This window comes from Galeopterus variegatus, unplaced genomic scaffold, assembly GCF_000696425.1.
Source record: "Galeopterus variegatus unplaced genomic scaffold, G_variegatus-3.0.2 Scaffold776, whole genome shotgun sequence".
Lineage (NCBI taxonomy): Eukaryota > Metazoa > Chordata > Mammalia > Dermoptera > Cynocephalidae > Galeopterus > Galeopterus variegatus.
This window is the reverse complement of record NW_007726887.1, coordinates 29,146-46,126: the sequence shown is the minus strand read 5'-3', so window position 1 is coordinate 46,126 and position 16,981 is coordinate 29,146. Positions and strand designations below refer to the sequence as shown.

The following is a 16,981-nucleotide window of genomic DNA, read 5'->3' as shown; positions in this document are numbered from 1 at the left end:
ATTAAATGTCTGTAGAGAACATGCCCCCCCCCCCCGCTCTCTCTCTCTCTTTCTCTCTCTCTCTCTCTCAGCCAAGTATAACTTCTTGGGTACTCAGAAACCCTTTCTTGCCTGGCAAATGTGTAAATGTGCCCTGCTTTCCCACCCATACCTGAAAGAACAACCCAAAATGCAAATAGCCTTGTTATTTTATTAGAAGCATATTTACATTCTTGCAGTTAACTTTGCAGAGAACATTTTACAAAAGTTTTATATAAAGTTTGGAAACTACATAAAAATAACTTCTATCCTTCATAAAGGGAAAATATAAGTTAGTTATATATACTCCACAAAAAAATGGACTGAAAGGAGAAACAGTTCCGTCTGTCCCTTACACAGAAAACATTAGCACAGGCACAAGGAGTACTGCGTGGGCCTTCTCAGGGACGAGCACTGCAACCTGGCTCTGTCGTAGGCTAGGACACCTGGCCAGCCCCATCCAAAAAGGCATGTGGGAGCTGTTAGGGCTCGGGAGGCACTGAGTAGGGATGCAGCAACTCCATGAAGGACAAGAACAATATGAATGACAAGCTAAATCAGGGAATAATCAGACTCGCCTGAACCATGAAACTTGCATTTCACCTAATACTCATTTTTACACCCTGGGCTGCAAAAGGTAATATTGTAAACAAAGCCCAAAGGTAATATTGTAAGTTTGCCTGGTGGAACTGGGTCTGGGTTCTGTAGTTACACTGTTACTACTTCATGTTCCCACAGCACCTGTGCACTGAAGAGACTACAAGGAGACATTGTTTACCTTGTCTAATTTGTGTGAGGCCTGAAAAACATCCCATCTGGGTCAAATACTGAGAGGCAGGCAAGCTCGCTAACCTGAGAACCACTGCCCACACGACCCCAACAGCATATTTAAGATTTGGGAACTCCAAGTCCCCAAGTCCCTTTCTTCTGTTGAATGGCTGCCCCTCCCGTCCCAAGCATCCAGTTATAACCAGTGCAGAGAAAACTTCCAGGGAATTGCTTTAGAAAGACTGCTACAGTGCACCGCTTGGGAAGCGCGGTGGCGCTCCCGCCGAGGGTTCGGATCCCACATACAGACCGGTTCCCGCTCACTGGCTGAGCGAGGTGCGGGCGCAACACACCGAGGGTCGCGGTCCCGTTGCCGGTCCCGGTCCGGTACGGGCGCGACACTGAGGGGTGCGATCCGTTGCCGGACACAAAAAAAGACAAAAAGGAAAAAAAAAAAAAAAAAAGACAGTATCAAACCTTAACCTTTATGAGAGAAAGAGGAGAAAGTCCTCCCAGGGTGTCTCAGCCATTCATTCTATCACCAGCAGAATAGTACCCAGACTCAGTATGCCCATATGATTCCTCAAACCATCATCAGTTTTGTTTGTTAAAAGCAGGTATCTTACTGAAGAAGCCATAAATTTTATATCTGTTTCAGTGGAACAGAAATCAAGGTGAAAAAGGTTTTCTTTGTAAATAAACCACATGCTGGTTCAAGCATTTGCTTTTGTCGGCTTATACACACCCTGCAGCCTGCAGTAACCAACATCTGTGGGAGGCCAACTGAGTAACCCAAAGGCCCAGGAGTCCATCTGAGGTACAGAACCTTTGCCTCTGCCATATCCCTGGGGGCAGGAAGCATTGTGTTTCTCCCTGATGCTTTCTCCTCCTGAAGAGAAGTCCAGTGACTGCCAGCGTGGGTCTGAAAATTAAGGTGGGACTCCCTGAGGGAGGGGGGTGACGCATAGGGCAGAGGGAAACAGCCTTTCCATGTCACCTGCAGACAGGGTGGGCAAGTGTGAGACGGGAGCAGGCTGCGTTGTGAAAGCCTCGCGTGGTGAGGGATTTATCCCTGAGCAAGGCTCCTATGTGGGGCCAAAATGAAAGAGACTGGCAGCACAGCCTGTGCCTTCTCTGTGCCTCCGGAGGCAACACTCAGCATGTTCCACACCAGCTGCTCCACCTAGTACACTTGGTGGCACAGGCTTGGGTGGCAAATGTGTTCCAACCCACCTGGGCACAAGAGGCCAGAGCGCGGAGGCAAGCCTGGATAGTGCCAGAGGGCCAAGCCCTGTGTGTGTGCAGGGAGGGGGGACACGAGATGGCATGAAACACTAAGACCAGCAGAATGAACATTTCAGGCTTCCCTCTTCCCCCAGTTCCCTCCCCCACGTAGACACGGCCTTAAGGAGAAAGCAAACTGGGGGAACCAGAGCAATGAGGAAACCCCCTGAGCAGCTGGCTGCAGGTTGGGCTCTACCAGGAACTGAAATGGCTGTTAGGGGCCTTGATTCTTGTGTGATACTCTAGGGAACAGCTGAAAAAACAATTACGATACGGATGAGCCCATAGTGACTTCATCGGTAGCCCATAGACAGCAGAGATGGTGTTTTGGCAAACAGGAGGAGCCTCAAGGCCACAGAACACCATTCTTCCTGGACCCTAACCCCACCAACAGCCCAAATCACAGCTTGAAGGGATCAGGGGCTCAATGAGAGCAGACATTAGGATTGGGCAATACCTCGCTCTCCACGAGTGAGCATGCCAGAAGTCAGGAAACTGGGGCAGGCCTGTTGGGAACAACTGGTGTGGCACAGGGCAAGGGGCTGGATTCGAGCTAGCACAGAAACAAGCGGGAAGAGGGGTCCTGAGTTACTTGTTCACGAAAAGTGGGAGGTCCCTGGAGGCCCGCCATGCTGTCAGCCACAGCTCAGGTGGCTGTTAAGAAGCGTCTGTAGAGCTGTAGGGAAAGAACTTGGTGGCCTTGCTTGGGGTGGTGGGGCTGGGGCCCTCTGCCTCCTCACTCAGTTTGAAGAACATCTCCTGTTCCCGCTTCTTCTGGTTCAGATCCTCTTCCAGGGCCTACAGGAAAGGGAAGTCAGGTTACGCTCAGTTGGATCCTGTAGGTCACACACGGGTCTCCCACCCACAAGACCCCACTGACGCAGCCTTCTCTGGAAGTTCCAGGCCTCGGTGCTTGGGTAACTAGCTGTTCCCTCTTTCCTTTCCTAGAGCCCCTGCCCCAGAAGAGAAGAACCACCTTCTCCTTCCTCCTGCCACCTCCACTCAGGGATCCCCTGTGGGCCAAGGGATACAGTTTAAGGAAATGCCAATCTAGATGGGGTGGGATGGGAGGAGCAGAGGCAAATCTCCTGGCAGGAAAACAGCCAAACAAATCAAGAATTACTCAAGTTAGAATATGAAGAGAGATTTAGCAGCGAGGGGAGCAGAGATGTCAGGGTCACTCGATGGTTCTGAACCAGGGCACTGTCTGGCAGAAATCACCCTGGGAAGTGGTGTTTTTTTTTTTTTTTCCAAAATACAAGTTCACCTCACCCCCTGAGGTCCTGATTCTTACAATTTGTGTTGGGACCGGGGGTAACTTTTTTTTTAAAGATGACCAGTAAGGGGATCTTAACCCTTGACTTGGTGTTGTCAGCACCATGCTCTCTGAAGTGAGCTAACTGGCCATCCCTATATAGGGATCCAAACCTGTGGCCTTGGTGTTATCAGCACCGCACTCTCCCGAGTGAGCCACAGGCCGGCCCCACTAGGGGATAATTTTGAGGGGAGCTCTAGTTGACAAGCACTGCAGGAGCTTCTCTTGGGCATGTACAAGTTTATCTAGATAAACTGGATACCACCAGAAAGATTTCTTAAGAGCTCTGCAATGATAAGCATTCAATTAAGAAAGGAAGCACAGTATGATGGAAAAAACATGGGCTTGACAGACAGAATTCAGCTTTATTATTAGCAGCTACGTGTCCTTCGAATGTGACTTTTCTCTAAGCCTGTGTCCACATCCGTAAAATGGCAATATTGCCACCTACCTAGCAGGTCTGTTGTGAAGATTAAGTTAAAAACAAATGGGTCACAATCACTAAGTACTTCCTATATGTCAGGCATTATGCTGAGTATGTTAAATTTTATTTAATCTTCACCCAGATAATAATATTATCTCCGTCTTACAGAGAAATTGAGGCTCAGAGAGTTTAGATTACTTGCCCAAGGTCACTCAGCTAGCTGGGGGCAGAGCCAAGATGGAAGCCTGGGTCTAACTTCAGAGTTCAAGCTCAGAAACACTGTGCTCCCCAATTTCTCAGCCAGATAATGCCTGCAATGGTGGGGCTCAGTAAACATGGCTTCCTTATTAAGACATGTCTGAACACCAGCTAGATTTCCTTATTTTCACTACAGAAATTATGGCAGTGACTGTTTTCACAGAATTTGACCAGCATTCTATTGTCTCTCTTTTTAAGACTATTCTTTGGTTGCCCTGCAATAGTCTCAAGAGAAAATTTAATGACCAGAACCTCGGCCCCCCACAACCCCAGCTCTTGATACTTCTTCAATGGTACTAAATTTTAGTGAGTTCCCTCTACTGGTAAGGAAAGATGGGGAAAAAATATTCAATCACAATGCCAATTTTCCAACGTGTTATAGAACATCCATGCAAGGGAGAACAAGGTATTCAAAGTCACGCCTCATTATCTTGGACATACTGATTTGAAATTTATAGTAATTCACACAGATTCCTGGCTCAAGTTCTCCTTTGCTGGATATATTATTATCAAAGTATTTGTGGCAAGCAAACATTATATATAAGCAAGATACAAGTAGGACTGTTTAAGCTTTTATAACAGAAGTGCCTATGGGAACCAGCCACATGAATTCAAAGAGTAAAGAGCTGGGTGTGAGGCATAGGGAGTGGTAGAGACTGTGGCAAACTGAAGAGCACATGATCTGTCTGAAGAGGGCAGCTCCAGCTGATGGCTGCCATGTGGTATGATGGGCTCAGTGTTGCCAGACTTCCTGGGTTTTCAAAAGAAACTGGAAATCCAAGTTTTTATGTAAAATTTCCTTATACCTAAAGGTTGGCAACTTTCAAAACTAAATTTAAATTGCAAATTAAATTTGGTTGGGCCGGCCCGGTGGCGCACTGCTACAGTGCACCGCTTGGGAGCGCGGTGGCGCTCCCGCCGAGGGTTCAGATCCCACATACAGACCGGTTCCCGCTCACTGGCTGAGCGAGGTGCAGGCACAACACCAAGGGTTGCGATCCCGTTGCCAGTCCCGGTCCGGTGCGGGCGCGACACTGAGGGTTGCGATCCGTTGCCGGACACGAAAAAAGACAAAAAGGAAAAAAAAAAAAAATTAAATTTGGTTGGCCAATTATAACATGTCTGTAAGCCTATTTAAACCCATAGGCCATCAGTTTGTGACCTCTACTCTAGGAATACCAATTTAATAATAAAAGCTACCCCTTTTTTTTTTTTTTTTTGTCTTTTTCCGTGTCCGGCAACGGATCGCAACCCTCAGTGTTGCCCCTGTACCGGACCAGGGACCGGCAACGGGATTGCAACCCTCGGTGTTGCTCCCGCGCCTCGCTCAGCCAGTGAGCGGGAACCGGTCTGTATGTGGGATCCGAACCCTCGGCGGGAGCGCCACCACGCTTCCCAAGCGGCGCACTTATCCAGTGCGCCACCGGGCTGGCCCCAAAAGCTACCACTTTTTGAGTTTAGTAACTCAGCCAAGGTCTCATAGCTAGTAATGGGGGAGCTAGGATGTTATCCCACATCTTTCTGACTCCAAAGCCTGTACTTTTTTTTTTTTTGTCCTTTTTTGAGACCGGCCGCACCACGCTCAGCCAGTGAGCGCTGTGAGCGCACCGGTCATCCCTATATAGGATCCGAACCCGCGGCGGAAGCGCTGCAGCGCTCCCAGTGCTGCACTCTCCCGAGTGCGCCACGGACTCAGCCCAAAAGCCTGTACTCTTAAGCACAATTCTGTTCTGCCTACCATATATATATTCTTCTATATGACCTTCTAAGGCCAGAATCAACAATCTCTTTTCTGTTATGTGCAAATAATAGACATTTCTGGCTTTGCAGGCCATATGGTATCTGTTGCAACTATTCAATTGCCATTGTAGTGCGAAATCAGCCATAGATAATATGTAAATAATGAGCATGGCTGTGTCCCAAAACTTTATTTATAAATACAGGTGGTGGGCCAGATTTGGGTCATAGGAAATAGTTTGCTAACACCTGCTTTAAGGAAAGAAATGCCCCAAAAACATTGAACTGCCCCAAAAACTAAGTTCCAGGAGGAAAGAATTGACTTGTCTGAGGCCATGTTCTTTGTTAACAATGACCAAAGTAACATTTTATTGACCCTACCAGATATTCTGTACCCACCTGAAAGAAAGAAATCTGAATTTTTCTAAAAATGCTACACAATGTATAATTATCTCCCCGGCCCCCATACAAAGGAGGGAGCTCAAGGTGCTGACTGTAGTTCAAACGTGTAAAAGACCATTTATTCCAGAATGAAAATCATCACTTCTGGGTCACTGTTCCAGCAGCAACACAAGTAGCTAATGATAAAAAAAATTCTGCAAAGAATTCTGTAAAGAGGCAGCCTCACAAGCAAAATCCAGTGTGAGCTCCTCAGCACACACTCATGGTGCCTTTCCTGAGCCTAGGCGCCCATGAAGCAGTTGGAAATATGAGGCAATCACTAGAGGCAATGTGATTTTTCATTTTCAAACTCTCAGAATGTGCCAAGGGTATAGAACCCCCAGGTGAGAGAACCAGGTGAGTGCTTATTTCCTGATGCCAAAGTCAACCTATGTCACCAGATGCATTATTGATTTGAGTGTCAAGTATCAAAAGTCCCAGCAGGCCATGATTACAAAAATTGATGAGTGTGGGTTTGTTAACAGGAAGGCCTGGGACCCTGGCCAGCTTCCAGCCAGAGAGCTCCATTAGTACGGGGAGGGAAACCTCAATTCAAGGACTTCCAAGGCCATTATGTAGCTGAGGTGGGCAGCTGCCTCCTGTCCAGACCACACTTACAGCAAGCAGAGCTGATGTACAAAGATGGAGCAAACCTCAGGACTTCAGGACACGTGGGACACTAGATGAAGGGTAATTAGGGCAGCTTTCTACTCAGAGAGTTTAGGGGAGTGGAAGGATATTAGTGTGTTCTTGGCCTATACTATGCGCTGGCGACTTTTTGCGTAACACTGTACAGTATTGATATCTCCACTTTACAAATGACCACACTGAGGCCCTGTGATGATTAATTTTATGTGTCACCTTTGTGAGGCCATGGTACCCAGTTGTTTGGTCAAACACCAGTCTAGATATCACTGTGAAGTATTTTTTGGATGTGATAATATTTAAATCAGTAGACTCTGAGTAAAGCAGATTATCCTCCATAATGTGGGTAGCCTCATCCAATCAGTTGAAGGCCTTAAGAGAAAAGACAGAGGTCCCCTGAGGAAGAGGGACTTCTGCCTCCAGACTGCCTTCAGACTTGAATTGCAACATCAGCTCTTTCAAGGGTCTCTGGCCTGTCTGGCAGAGTTGGGACTTGCCAGCCCTCACAATCATGTGAGCCAATTCCTTAAAATCAATCAATCTCTGTATTTTTTTGTGTGTGTTCACACGTGTACATTATTTATGTATATACAGATAGTCCCTGCCTTACGATGTTTTGACTTAGAATTTTTCAACATTATGATGGTGCAAAAACGATACTCAGAAGAAACTTTATTTCGAGTACTCATATGACCATTCTGTTTTTCACTTTTAGTACAGTATCCAATAAATTACATGAGATATTCAGCACTTTATTATGCTGTGATGTTCAGCAGGTTAGGTGTATTAAATGCATTTTCAGCTCACAATGGGCTTATCACTCTCGTAAGTCAAGGAGCATCTGTACACACACACACACACACACACATCCTGTTGGTTCTGTTTCTCTGGAGACTTCCAATACAGGCCCAGAGAGGTAAGATGGCTCTCCCAAGGTCCCAAATCTGGTGACCAGCAAGAACTTCTAAAGAGTACCATCTAGAGAAGAGATGTATGAATTCTCCACATCTCCCTGATAGCATCCTGGTCCAAGCCACCATTATTTCTCACCAAGATTATCACAATAGTTTCCATACTGGTCTCTCTGCTTCCTCCCTGACCCCCTACAGTAGTCAAAGGGATCTTTTTCTTTCTTTTTTTTTTTTTAATAAAGATGACCGGTAAGGGGATCTTAACCCTTGACTTGGTGTTGTCAGCACCACGCTCTCCCAAGTGAGCGACCGGCCATCCCTACACAGGGATCTGAACCTGTGGCCTTGGTGTTGTCAGCACCACGCTCTCCCAAGTGAGCGACCGGCCATCCCTACACAGGGATCTGAACCTGTGGCCTTGGTGTTGTCAGCACCACGCTCTCCCAAGTGAGCGACCGGCCATCCCTACACAGGGATCTGAACCTGTGGCCTTGGTGTTGTCAGCACCACGCTCTCCCAAGTGAGCGACCGGCCATCCCTAGTAAGGGGATCTTAACCCTTGACTTGGTGTTGTCAGCACCACGCTCTCCCAAGTGAGCGACCGGCCATCCCTACACAGGGATCTGAACCTGTGGCCTTGGTGTTGTCAGCACCACGCTCTCCCAAGTGAACCATGGGCCAGCCCAAAGGAATCCTTTCAAAACATGAGTCAGACCATATTATCCTCTGCTCAGAACCCCCCGGTGGCTCCCACCTCACACAGACTTTACACAGGCCCCTGCTCCCCCTCTGACTTCACCTCCTGTCATCTCCCACCATCACCACCAAACTGCCCCGTCCACACTGGCCTCCCATTGCTCCTCAAACATGGCAGATATGCCCTCGCCTTAGGACCTCGGCAGTGGCTCCTCCCTCATGTCCTTCAGATCTCTGTTTGGCTGTCATCACCCTCTCCATGAGGCCTTCCTGTCTGACGCAGCCCCCAGGGCACCCCATGCTGTTTCCCTTCCCTGCTTCTTTGCCCTTCACTAGAAGGTCATCTCCCTGAGGGCAGGACTTTGTATGTTTTGTTCTGGTAGCTCCAGTGCCTAAAACAGGGTGGGGCAGTGAGCATGTGCTGAAGAAATATTTGTCCCATGAACACACAAGTGCATGAACAAATGAAGGAATGATCAAGCTAATGATGGCAGACAATGGTAATACCATGTGACAGGTATCATGACAGGGACAGGGACAGGGATGGGGAGCTGTTGGAGCCCGGAAGAGGCACCCACACTGCCTAAGGTGTGGAAGTCTGAATGCTGAAGACAAACAGCAGTTGAACAAGCCAGAGTTGGAGGTAAGAACTCCTGGCAGAGGGAACAGCCTGGGCAAAGGCCCAGCAGGGAACGAGGAAGCATGTATGATATGGAGATCTATCTGGGCACTGAAATCTGTTCAGAGCACAAGTAGGGGGTGAGACTCACAGGAGACGAGGCAAGAGCAGTTGTTCTTAAAGTGTGGTCTGTGGACCCCTAAGGGGCCCCAAACCCTTTGTAGAGTGAGAGGTCAGCAAGGTCAGAACTACTTTCCTACTACTAAGCGTAATTTGCCTTTTCCACTGTTTCAATATTTGCACTAATGGTACGAAAGCTATGGTGAGCAAAACTGGAGGCTGAGAAGGAATTAAAACAATGGCATCAAACTGGATGAATATTTTTTGGCGGGGGGTTGGTACGGGGATCTGAACCCCTGAACTTGGTATTACCAGCACCACGCTCTCCCAAGGGAGCTAACCGGCCAGGCTGGATGAATATTCTTCATTGCTGTGCACTCATAGTAAAAAAAAAAGTTTTTCAATGAAAAAAGCCAATTTCACTCAAGATTACCTTGATGAAGCAACACGAAGGATTCATTTGTTAAATCTTGACCTTCAAGGACATGGCTCTTCAATACTGCATGTGAGGAAATGGGAAATACGTGCTACATGCACTTGCGCACACAGCGGGGCTGGTGGCCGTCTGAAGGGGACGTTCCAGGGCCACTGTCTGAGCTATGAGCTGAACTACCGTTTTTTTTTCATGGAACACTATTTTTATTTTTAAAATGACTGATAAACTATGGGTAATTAGTAAACATTTTCTTGAAAATGAGCACAGGGAGCAACCTCTTCAAGGAAAACAACTAATGATATTTATTGCCAATGACAAAATTTGAGTGTTCAAGCAAAAATCAGAATTTTGGAAAACCAGTGTCCACTATCCTGCTTCTTCATATTTAAAGACTTTTCTGATGCACTCAGTGGTGATATTAATGGGTATGATTTTTATACTTTATATAAAGAAATATGTCAATATTTGGAAGATCTGCATAAGTTAGTGAACCAATATTTTCTAAGTGACCAGTGTGTGATGTTACAGGATCATGGCCGACGAAAAGTTCCATTCAAAGTGTGAGATGGACGGGCCGGCCCGTGGCTCACTCGGGAGAGTGTGGTGCTGATAACACCAAGGCCCCGGGTTCGGATCCCATATAGGGATGGCCGGTTCGCTCACTGGCTGAGCATGGTGCTGACAACACCAAGTCAAGGGTTAAGATCCCCTTACCGGTCATCTTTAAAAAAAAAAAAAAAAGTGTAAGATGGATCAGGGGATTTTTAACATAACAGGACAAACAGTTTACTGATACAGGTGCCGGTTCCACACTGCAACTAGCCTTTAAGAAAATGCCACTTCTTGAGTTTTGGTGTATTATCAAAAAAGAATATCCATAATTATCTGGAAAGGCTATTAAAATACTCCTCCCTTTTCCAAATACATATATCTGTGTAAAGCCAGATTTTCTTCATAAACGTCAACCAGAACAACATAACGCAACTGACTGAATAATAAAAATGATATGAGAACCCAGGAGCATTTTTTTTTTTTGGTGGCTGGCCAGTATGGGGATCCAAACCCTTGACCTTGGTGTTACCAGTACCATGCTCTCCCAAGTTAGCTAACTGTCCAGACCTTCCAGTGGTCTTCTTTTAACCAGATTTTAAATAGATTTGACAAATGTAAAACAATACTAATCTTCTCACTAATTTAGTTTGGAAAATGTAGCCATTTTTCATCAAAATGTGTCATTTATGTAAACATGTAACGTATTTTATTCTTATTTGTAAGTGATTAATATTTTCTAAATTCTCAGTTAAAATTTCTAAAATGGTAACTCTCCGTAAATATAACCTACATAAACAAAAGCTCTTTAGGGTTCGTAATAATTTCTAAAGTATCAATAGGTCTTGAAACCAAAAAGCTTGAGAACCACTGGGCTGGAGAGTTAGCCAGGTAGGTGCCACAGGGCCATGGGGACCAGGTGGATGGGATGGGTGGGGGGCAGCAGGAGCAGGTGCAACGAGCCCAGTTAGAAGGGAGTTTGGAGCTGGCCAGTTAGCTCAGTTGGTTAGACCCCAGCCTTATAACACCAAGGTCAAGGGTTCAGATTTCCATACTGGCCAGCTGCCAAAAAAAAAAAAAAAAAAAAGGCAGTTTGGATAAACCAGGTGGGAAGCCATGAGGCCTAATCGGGCGAATTTGCATTGAGGAGGGCAAACGGACAGAGCTAAGTGACTGATGTGAGATGGCGAGAGGGTGGGGAAGGATAGGACAGGATGTCACTCAGGTTGGTTTCTTGGGCATCCAAGAAAATGGAGGTGCCATTCACCAAGGCACAGAAGACGGGAAGAGAATGGGTTTGTGGGGGAAGATGATGAGTTGTGTTAGGACATGACATTGTGGGGCTGGTGGGGCCTTTGGGTGGAGGAATCTAGGAAATAATTTGAATGTGCTGGACAGAAGGGCGGTCTGGGTGGGAGGTTGAGATTCATGGGGCACGGCTTGGAGGTTGTGGATAGAGCTGTGGGAGTGAGTGAACTCAGGTAGGGAGAGGCTTCAGAACAGAGGGTTGAGAACTTAGATCTGGGGTCAGAAGTCAACAGATGGGCCAGGAAGGAAAGTGCAGAGGGGCCAGTCACAGAGAAGAAACCCTGCGGAGAGAGGGCCCAGGAGGACAAGACAGGAGAGAGAGGGAGTAATCAATAGTGTTGGCTGCCCCTTGGAGGTCAAGACAAATAAGTTGTATCCATGGGATTTAGCCATTAGGATGCTGGTATTGACCTCGTCAGGAGCAGCCACACTGGGCCAAGAAATAAATATGAAGTGAAGAAACTGAGACAAGGAGTATGGGTCACTGAAGATGCTTGGCACAGAAGGAGGACAGGGAGGGGGCAGTAAAGAATGATGCAGGACTGAAGGAGGGCATGTTTTTGAAAGTAAAACTATGGTAGACAGAATTCTAAGAATGACCCATCATGACTCAGTCTTGTACAATTCTCCACCCCCTGGCATTTGAGTGTGGGGAACCTATGAATATGATATTACTCCCTGCAAGGGGGAGACTATCACATGAGCCAAACCTAATCACACAAGTCTTTTAAGAGTTTTCTCCAGCTGGTAGCAGAAGGGACAACAGAGATTCACAGAGTGAGAAGGTCTCAATGCACGCTTGTTATTTGAAGATGGAGGGGGCCACAGGCCAAGGAATGTGGGTGGCTTCTAGAGCAGAGAGTAGCCTCTTACTGACAGCCAGCAAGGAAACAGGGACCTCAGACCTCAATCCAAGGAACTGGATTCTGTCAAAACCTGAATGAGCTTGAAAGTAATTCTTCCCCAGAGCCCCCAGATAAGAGCCCAGCCCAGCTGACACCTTGATTGTAGCATTGTGAGAACCCCATCAATCCCACCCAGATTCCTGACCTATAGAACTATGAGAGAGCAAATGGGTGTTGGTTTAAGCTTCTAAGTGTGTGGCAATTTGTTATGCAACAACAGAGAACAAATTCAGAAAGTAACCTATCTGGTGATGGATTCTGACTTTTCAGAATAACTTCCTCTAAGAGAAAATCCCCACAGGCTGGGTTTCTGGCCTGGCAGCCCAGCTAACTCCTACTCACTGCATTGTCTTCTATGGACACCACATGGCAGGAATCCTTCAGTCTGTGAGAGGGACTTAAACAAGGCCTCTGGACCAGTGCAGCAAGGAGGCTGCCATTCCAGAGGGTAGAAGCTACATGACATTCAGCCACAAAGTGTTAGGAAGCTCCTCTCCCCTCAGGCTGGAGATCCATTTTATGGATGCCACCAAGCAAGAGTCCACCAAAATAAGACCTAAGATATCCCAGGCAGACACCTGTGGCCTGGCATGCAGCAGTGCCCACCACTGAGCCCCCAGCCCAGACATGGTTACCTTTTTGCGTGGCCGAAGCTTGTCCCGCCATTCCTTCAGGGTCTGGTTATGGCTCTCATCCAGGGCCTTCAGCTTCTGGGTTTCGTGCTCTACCAAGAGGTGACACTTTTCATTCTGGAACAAATTTCAGGTACAACAGGTGAGAAAATCAGTGGGTAGAGGCACTGAGGGCTGAAACACACGCCTCATGCTACAGCCACGAGAGACCAGCATTGCTCATTTATTACTTCTTCTCTTTGATTATAAACCCTCTTTATACAAAACTCTCTATGTAAATACACATGCACCAAGTGGTGCCTCGAAGAATATTCCAGAATATTAACGTTAATAATTCTTATTATCTCTTTGTTGGGATTTGCAGTAATTTTGCAACTCTCTTCTTTGTGCTTTTTTGCATTGTTTGAATTTTTGAAAATGAACATATATCATTTCAGCCAAACAGTAAAACTATTAATAATAAATAAATACAGTACGTGCCCTAATCCCACCACACAGAAACAACTACTGCAAACATTTAGATGTATTTCCTGTCTGGCTCTGTCCTTAGTGTTGTTTAGCTCACCATGTATAGGCAATTCTGAAACCTACCCCCCCCCACACACACACACTTAACACTATAATGTAAACATTTCTACAAAGAATTCATGTTTTTCATAATCATCATTTTTAATGCCCATGGAATATCCCACAGTATATATTTATCAAATTTGTTTAAACATTCTATTTGCAGACACTTAGGTTGCTTCTTATTTTCACTATTATAAATAACACAGTGTTAAACACCTGTGCTACAGACTCAATCGTGTCCTCCCCACTCCCAAATTCATGGTGAAGCCCTAATCCCCAATGTGATGGTTATTTGGATGGGGGGGGGGGCCCCCTCTGGAAGATACTTAGGTTTAGATGAGGTCATAAAGGTGGGGCCTTCATGAAGAGATTAGTGTCCTTTTAAGAAGAGACACCAGAAGACTGGCTATGAGCTGTTGACTGCTGTAGCTGGATTTATTGTATATGTATTAAATTTTTCATAGTAAAAAGTTAAAATAAATATATTTTTTTAAAATTTAAATAAATAAATAAGAAGAGACACCAGAGAGCTTGCTAGCATGAGTGCTTTCTCTCTCTCTCATACGTGAGGACACAGTGAGAAGATGGTCACCTGCAAGCCAGGAAGGGGGCTGGCCCTCAGCAGAACTCGACCAGGCTGGCACCCTGATCTCGGACTCCCAGCCTTCAGGACTGTTAGTAAATAAATTTCTATTGTTTAAGGCGCAATGGTATTTTGTTATGGCAGTCCAAGCAGACTAAGATAATCTGTGTGTATAAATATTTATTTATATAAATTATATATGTATAACTTACATATATATTATATTACTTCCTGCATCACATATAATTTCCTCAGGAGAGATGTATGGTCAGGGATGAGGGCCACAGACATGGTTGAGGCTCTCCCAACCTCACTGTTCTCTCTGAAGTAGGTTACCTGCTTTACAAGATCTACCTGGAATCTCTCTCATAAGCAGAAGTGACAAGGCCCTGTTGAGTCCTCGCAGAGAATCAATCTTGTTACAAAGAGCGTATAAAGAAGGTGGAAACTGGCTTTCTCCAGATACCACAACCTTATTGGGTTGGAAAAGTAGAACCCCTTGGGGGATTTTCATTTTGGGTTTCAAGCTCAAGACTTCCGGGAGTTTAGACATTGGTTTAGTTACTCACAGCAGGACTGAGTACCGATGACCTGCAGGAGCTGTGCTTGGCACTTTATATGGGTTCTCTCAGTTAATTCTCACAGTGGCCCCATGAGGAAAACAGATGGGAAAGGAAAATGGATGCAGAAGGTGAACAGACTGGCAAAAATTCACACAGTGGCAGAGAGCAGAGTCCCCACCTGGTGGGCTTCAACACTCATAATGTTTTCTCCATGCCTCCCTGCCTCTCTAGAAATTGCCAGATGGGTCCAATACCCTGAGCAGTTTCCTGAGGTCCACAGAGGTCGGCCTCATCCCTGAGTAAGGACAATTCCTTGATCCACCACAAGGGGGCTCCAAATACCAGCTCCTGGGGCCAGGACCCTCAGGAATGGGGCAAACTCAGGAGCCAGGAAACTTGAAAGGTCAGGGATTTCCACAGGAAAAGTGGTCACAAGGGACACCTTTTCCCAAGACACATGATGACTGAGAAACCCAGCAGCATGCCCATTGGCAGACCCTGGGCAAGGCCCTTTCAGCTTTGTCATCTCATTCACAAATCCTCATCCCAATCCTGCAAAATAGGAATTATCACCCCGACCCCATGCCCATGTTAGGGATTTGAGAACTCCAGCTTGGGAGGGTGACGTGATTTGCCCAACGTCACACAGCCCGAGAGCAGCAAGGCAGAATTGGAACCAGTCTGCCCTGGGCTTGACTGACAAGGATCCTTCCCTGCTTGTGGCATCTTTGGCCCCAAGATGACTGACTGCCTTGGGTAAACTGAGAGAGGGGAGCGGCGAGGGTGGTACCTGCAGTTGCTGCAGCTCACTCATGTTGCTTTCACACTGCGCCATCATGTCCCGCATCTGGTTCTCATGTTTTTGCTGCTGCTGCAGCCGCTCTGACTTCTGCCGCTTCTCCTCCTGCTGGGAGAACTACACCAGAGAAAGGTGGGTGCTTCAGAGGCCAGCCCTGCTGCAGTGAGGGCCTGGTTTTGGCAGAGTCCGAGTGCCTGGCACCACTGCAGGCTGTGCCCCCTGTTCTAAGTCCTCACCCTGAGCTGAGACCCAGCTCCTGCCCTCAAGGAGCACCCCCAGCTGGTGGGGACAGGACATGTGCTAGGACAGCATGTGTACCACACAAGAATCACAGGAGCCCAGGGTCACTGACTCCATGTGCCTGAGCTACATGGGTGACATGTCAATGGAGTCTTGGTGGATGAGGAGTTTACCAGCAGAGGAAGCTGCACAGATGAAAGCATGGGAATGGACAATGAGAAAGTCCACAGCACAATGCCACACTCCCTCCTCTGTCCACATTCACTGCGAGGCTAATGTAATGATGCTTCCATGCCACGACCTGTCACCTGCACACTCCTTCCAAGACCCTGTGCTGCATCTTCTATTTTATATTCTCCCAATCATATGAGGTTGGGCCCTGCCAAACCTGGCCCTGGCCCCACTCTGGCACTGGTGCAGCCACAGACCCGTCAGGCCTGGCCCCCACCTGCTTGATCTTCTCACGCTGCTCAGAGGCGCTGCCCCCACCGTTGATGTGCAGGCTCTTCTTGTACATGGCCATGCGTGTCTTGCCCTCGCTCCTCTGGATCTTGGGCAGCCGCGCCTTCTCCTGCTGCTGCCGCACCTTCAGCTGCTCCACCATGCGCTGGTTGTAGCGCTGCATCTGCTCCCGCTCCTGAGGAGGGAGCCCCACCCAGGCTGAGGTCAGCGGCACTCTGGGCACCGGGTGTGGTCACAGGCCAGAGGCCGCCACCCGCAACTCCAGCGCCCTGGACCTGTGTGGCCCAGAATGCTCAGTGGAGCAAGGCTTATGTTATTTTACTTCTGCTGTTAAAAATTTACACTTTTTTTCACACTATTCTCACTTTTTAAATTATTAAGAACATTTTGGATTCTTCCCTTCGAAATGCCTTCTCATCTAATCCACAATGGCATACCATCACCAGCTAACATCTCAAAGCAAGATGTACGCTAAAGGGGATATGGCAAATGTAAATTCATATTTTAAAAAATCTTTTTAAATTTAAAATTTCTTCCTTCTCATAACATCTTTTTGTATTTATTTATTTATTTATTTTTGTCCTCTTTCAGACTGGCCACACCGCGCTCAGCCAGTGAGTGCCGTGAGCTCACCGGCCATTCCTATATAGGATCTGAACCCGCGGCGGGAGCGCTGCTGCGCTCCCAGCACCGCACTC

The 16,981-nt window shown here is 47.0% G+C and overlaps 1 protein-coding gene across 1 annotated transcript in view; it reads right to left on the bottom strand.

The window, feature by feature from the left end:
* Positions 1-1,229: 1,229 nt before the first annotated feature.
* Positions 1,230-16,981, bottom strand: part of STK10 (serine/threonine kinase 10) — a 44,566-nt gene continuing 28,814 nt past the window's right edge. The window contains exons 7-10 of the mRNA XM_008572372.1: positions 16,270-16,458; positions 15,573-15,698; positions 13,070-13,183; positions 1,230-2,868 (exon numbers count right to left, since the gene is read on the bottom strand). Coding sequence (XP_008570594.1) covers positions 2,728-2,868; positions 13,070-13,183; positions 15,573-15,698; positions 16,270-16,458 — 570 coding nt within the window. The 3' untranslated portion in view covers positions 1,230-2,727. The remainder of the gene's footprint in view (positions 2,869-13,069; positions 13,184-15,572; positions 15,699-16,269; positions 16,459-16,981) is intronic.